The 5,777-nt window shown below is 39.6% G+C and overlaps 1 protein-coding gene across 1 annotated transcript; it reads right to left on the minus strand.

Annotated features, from left to right (window-relative positions):
* Positions 1-1,716: 1,716 nt before the first annotated feature.
* Positions 1,717-5,412, minus strand: LOC311251260 (serine/threonine-protein kinase/endoribonuclease IRE1; the record flags this gene model as incomplete). The annotated part of the gene is made up of 6 exons (XM_084343637.1): positions 1,717-2,769; positions 3,216-3,310; positions 3,385-3,514; positions 4,109-4,332; positions 4,418-4,581; positions 4,680-5,412. 6 exons carry the CDS (start codon positions 5,410-5,412, stop codon positions 2,550-2,552), a joined length of 1,566 nt encoding a protein of 521 aa, XP_084199763.1. The 3' UTR covers positions 1,717-2,549.
* Between the last annotated feature and the right edge of the window lie 365 nt (positions 5,413-5,777).

Below are 5,777 nucleotides of genomic sequence, written 5' to 3' on the forward strand. Positions count from 1 at the left end.
TCCTGTCTCTGACTCTCTCTGTCCGCAGACAGGAAAAGGCCTGTCTGATGATGGGTTGGGCTTCCACAGGATGTGGAGGGAGTTGCCCCTTGTACTCTTTACTTCCTGAACATTAGTCTCTGACTGTTCAGTCACCATCGTCTGCATACGATCTACAAAGATTGTCTTATTGGTGAAGGGTTTGGGGCTGTATCCAGCCTCAAAGAGTACCTGCAGGCACTGCTCAGGGCTAAAGAATGGGGCAGAACAAAATGTTTATTTGGTTAAAAAAGTAATTTAACCTATATTCACATAACAGATAATATTTGGCTTAAAAGACACTCGAGCTGAAACCATGTCAAATATATGGCAGTACAGCACAAAGCATCTTGTAGTAATGACACAAATACAACATTATCTATAAGAAAGTTTAAAATGGGCCTAGTAAGGAAACTAAAACATATTGTAAGTAGGGTTTGGGCATTAACAATACAGATGATTACATTGTATTACTGTTTGTTTTGTTACATAAAGAACAATAACCTATTTCATCACAATCTGTTATCATTTAAATGTATAAGGATGGGGGAAATAGCATACATACATATTTATAGCATTTAGTTTTATTTCCCTGAAATCAAAACTCCGCCCTCGCCTGTGCGTCATAGATAACAGAAAAGCTGATGACAGGAGGAGAAAGAAGTTACTCTGACAAAGGTTCGAAGTTGTCTGATGCTGCTGGGGTGTGACGCTCCTCCTGCTGTGACGTCCTGATGGCCAAACGCACAATGTGGGTATGAAGCCTGCTGACTTGAAATGTATCAGCTGTCTTATACTGAAGCATGCAATTTCATTATATGAAGACATATTGTGTAACTCTAACCGTAATATAGACTTGTACTTTTAATGATAGTGTATAAAGTAGTATTGTGTTACGATCTGCTGTGCCTTGTCAATTTCCCCTTGTTTCTGCTGTGTTTTCTCCTCCCTTCTTGATGCATGTTTGTCTCCCTCTGTCGGTCAGTGTTGTCTCAGGCTGGCGAAGGCTGACCTACTTTCTGATCATCAGCCAGACTCCTCTCACCTGTTGCTCCACTCACCTGTGGTCCATCTACACTAATCAGCAGATAAATCACCAGATACCTGTCTTAAGCCGGTCTTTCCCTTCCAGCCTCCACAAATTCGTTGTCGTTGCCAGTTTCGAATACTACGCAGTATAACATATTGGGTGTATATTGGTGGTAAAGTATGACTAAACAAAATCTGTTAAGTTGCTCAACCAGAACAAGGAGCTGAAAGACATTAAAATATTTTTCATTGTGAGTGATGCCTTTCACATTAAAGTGGAAACAGACTTGTGGTATTATTGTTGGCATTGCTGTTGCAAAGACAGCTGCAGTAACATTTTTTTTTTTTAAAGTTAGTGCAAAGATCAGTTCAGACTTCTGTGTGACAAACAGGTAGTGGCATTGCAGTCCTTGTTTTATGTACATGTCGTAGTTTGTTGAGAAAACTACACTGTTGCCTTGTTGGTTCTTTCTTTCTTTTACATAATCAATGTTGCATGTAGTACTAATCCTATTCAAAGAAAATATAGTCATACATCAGGCCACTCCTTCTATTTTGTGCAGTTTTAACACAATAAGATCACAAAGCCTGTCACTGTTAAAAACAAAAACAAAGATAAAGATAATAAAAGACAAATAGGGGGGAAAAAAACTCCAGCCACTCTCGTATTCTTTAGACCAACTTTATTATCAATGTGTTTTGGCTTGTTTTCTTTCATAAAGCACAATACAAAGACCATTTAAGTAGAATGAATAAAAAGGTAAAAACATTAGTACAATATTAGTACTCTCTATATGACCACATGTATCATCTGTCTGCAAAAACTCCACCAATATTTTGGGGAAAATAAATCTTCCATCGTCCTTTGTGAGGATCGTAAAATAATTCCCACATTACATTTTGATCTTTCACCATATAAAATGAACAAATTATAATATCAAGGGTAGATTTGATCTTAACCCTAAAACAAACACGATCAAACATCACTCATTTATAATCAACAGATCACCTTATAATACAGAGAATCCTCCCAAAACCTTAAAACTATCTCTTTAAAAACAACCTGCATGTTGTAAAGCTTTTATATTCCATTACATTGTTTTAATGACAATACCATTCACATAATGAGAGGAAGCACTTAAGACTTATTTTTACATTTTTGGCACTCTCTAAACTTAATCAAAGAATTTCAGCAACTCATGTTCTCTATTTCTTTTATGTACAGGTCTTTAACATCAGCCGTTTCAACGACAGACCAGGGTCAAGGTGCTACTGTTGGATTTGACGTAAATATCCAGAGGCTTGTAGACTTTTACTATACAGTTTACGTTGTAGCCACAGATCAGTGGCAAAAAAGGCAAACATAGAAGTTGGGGTGCTGATTTACAACCACCCAGCATCAGGTCTTGTTGCATTACTGCAGTTTAATCAAATCAACTCGGATGTGGCAGGACTTTTTCTTTTCTACAGTAAAGACCCTGCTCAATCAAAATATTTAGGTGTCACTTTGCAATTGGCCCAGACAGATGTTGAGATTCTTGAACTGGGACGCCAACTTGCTCCTCCTTTGTGGCTGGCTTTACAAATCTGGAGAGCATTGCTCCAAACATTTCCTTCAGAGGCAGCCTTGAATTCCACCCTCTGCTGTTGGCAAACAGATAAACACAATCGAAGAGATCTGGAAACATCGACATCAGATCAATGTTGGCTACCTCCTTGAGACTGCAAACAGATAAAAAAAAAATTTAATTACACAACAATTAAATAAACAATAAAAGTGATGTGGCTGTGGAGATCTGTGTGATGGAGGTCAATAAGCGAGAAAGGATTAACTCATTTCAGGAATCAGGAAAAATCAGTTGGAAAAACATTCAATAGATGTGATGATTATAAAGTCTTTGATTAATCCTGAATGTTCTAAAGACTTCTGAAGATGTGTTAGCACTGTTAGCTAAGGTTTACTATCTAATGTTCAGAAGTTAAGCTAATGTATGCTCGCTAACGTTTGTGTTAACACTGACATCAGCAACATGAGCCAACACCAGCAACCAGTTGAGGGGGCAGATGATTCAAACAACAGCAGTATTGTAACATGAAGGCAATGGAAGTGGGGAGATGGAAGGCCACATTTAGTGACATTTGGTCATCTTTGACTCAGTTTGACTTACTGGTGCTCGTAGGCGTTTCGTATGAAGCGCAGAAATGCCAGTGTGCTGTCATCGTATGTGTTTTTGGGATCCACCTTCTTGACCAAGTCTGCCAACTGCAACACCAAAAACAACAAGTCATTGAGTGTGAATTAGAAATAGAGAAGTTACAGTTGTTGGACAGTTGTACCTTAGTTTTCCACTGTTTGAAGGATCGATCCCGGGCACATTTTTCCAACGCAGATTTTAATTCCTGGTCGGCATCTTTCCACTTTTCCACCTCCTTGATTTTTCCGATCGTTTTCAAGTATTCAAGTCTCCTGAAAAATAAAATGTGTTTAAGATGCTTGTTTGGCAAAATGGAAAAAGAGACAACACGTGGATTTTGGCCAGCCATGTTAGCACTCAATGTTGGTTTGTTGGTCTGTTGGTCTGTTGGTCCACCACTCTGAGTCACAGAAACAACTGTTTAAAGGATTGCCATAAAAGTGTGTACAGCCATTCATGGCTCCCAAAGGATGGATCCAAATGACCCTAATGACCCCTGAAATTTTCTTAAGTGCCATTTTTAAGTCAAAATTGTCCAGTAGTTTAGTTTCTGACCAAACACATACAAAACTAATTCCCATCAACCAAGTTTAGGTCTGGTTGTGTTTGCTACGAATTAGCATCTACAGTATTAGCATGCTATCATGCAAGACTAAGATTGTGACAATGGTAAACAATATACCTGCTTAGCATCAGCATGTTAGCATCGTCATTTTAAACATGTTAGCATGCTGATGTTAGCATTGAGATAAAAGCACCACTCCACACCACAGCAGCCACTCCTGGGCTTCGACTCTTCTTAACACAATGCGAGCTACTATTCACAGAAATAAAAGCTAATCAGTTGACAATAAAAGTGATGCTACCTCTCAGGTGTCCAGAAGAAGGGATGACTCAAGCATTCTTCCACTGTAGGTCTGTTCTCCGGTTCTTCACTGATCATCCACTCGATGAGTTCCTTCGCCACCACATCTTCAACATGGTCCAAAGTGTACAAACCTTCATCAATGTTGTTCTCACATTTATGAAGTTTGTCGCCGAAAGGATGGTGTCGTCCAGAGAGGATGTAATAAATCAGCATCCCTGCCACCTAAAAAATTAACAGATCATTTTAGCAATGAAAGAAGTATTCTTCAATCATTCATCAATGCAGTTTGTGTTGCAATAAAACTGACCTGTACATCAGTGCTCCGCTTGTATCGTATGTCAGCTTCGTCTGCTAAAGTCTCCTTGGCCTTCCAGCATCTTGTTCCTGCACTGCCTGTGCGACAAGTTGTCTGGCCTTTGGGTAACCGTCTACTTATGCCAAAATCTGCTAATCTTGCCCTCCCCGTAACATCTACAGGACAAATCACAAAACATTTTAAATACTGTTGCTGTTATTCTGAATTTCTGATTTAATTTCATTACTTCAGTGCATCTTGAACTTTTTCTTACCAATCAAAACATTCTGTGGTTTGAGATCACGGTGGAGAATCGGAGGATTTTGACAATGAAGCACTTTTAAACTCTCCAGAAACTGATAGACAAGTTTCTCTTTCTGCAGACCACCATCATTTTTTTTGATGCATTCTTCCAGGGTGTCTTCACAAAGCTGAAGACCAAGGTATCCGAAGTACTCATCCTCTGCAAAGTCAACGTATCGTACAATAGATGGATGATCAAGTTCTGGAAGTCGTAGAAAGCCCTCCTCATTCCTCAGCATTTTATAGTTGCTTTTAGTCATTCTCTTAATAGCAACCTCAGTGCCATCAGTCTCTCTCAGGCCCAAGAAGACTTCAGTACCATCACTGCCCTTCGCTATGCAGAACTCTTCATCATTCACATATTTCATGCTCCCGATTCTGGTTACTCTGCTCCCATCAGTGCTCACCAGCTTCTCTAATTTTTCTCTCCACCTCTTGCTGATTTGTAGCCATGTGTGTGTATCTGATGACACAGTGGTGTTGAAGAGGAGTGGCTGAGTATTTGGATCAGTTCCACCACTGAAACACTTGTCATCTGGGTCTTCTTCCTTGTTGGATTTTTCCTTCTTGTTCTTTTTCTTCTTCTTGTTCCTCTTTTTCCTCGGCCCAGGTGAGGCTGTACAGTCCTCACGTTCTACGTTTGGTTTGCTGAAATGATCGTTCAGTCGTCTGAGAACTTCTTTCAGCTTGTCACTGTTGGTCATTTCTGCATACGTCAGTATGTCCTCAGGCACTGCAGTTATCCCCACTGATGTAAAGATGTCACCCACATGTTCAACTGAAAGTAAGTTTGCAAATACACCATATGGGAAGACTCTGATGCCTAAGGGGTGATGGTCCTTTGCAAAAGGAGCAACTGTTTCGCATAATTTCCTAACAAAGTTCAGATCCCAGCCATTTGTGCCTTTTGTTTTCTGTGTTATCACATATAGTGTTCCCAGAACAGATCCCCATATATCAGGTCTTTCTTTTAAGCAACGCTTGTCCAGTAGTTGAGGGATTAATGCTTGTGCTTGTTCATTTGGTATTTCCTCCACAGTACACAGAACTGCATGTAAAGTAATAATAG

The sequence above is a fragment of the Pagrus pagrus genome, assembly GCF_965226575.1.
Source record: "Pagrus pagrus genome assembly, chromosome: 22".
NCBI lineage: Eukaryota > Metazoa > Chordata > Actinopteri > Spariformes > Sparidae > Pagrus > Pagrus pagrus.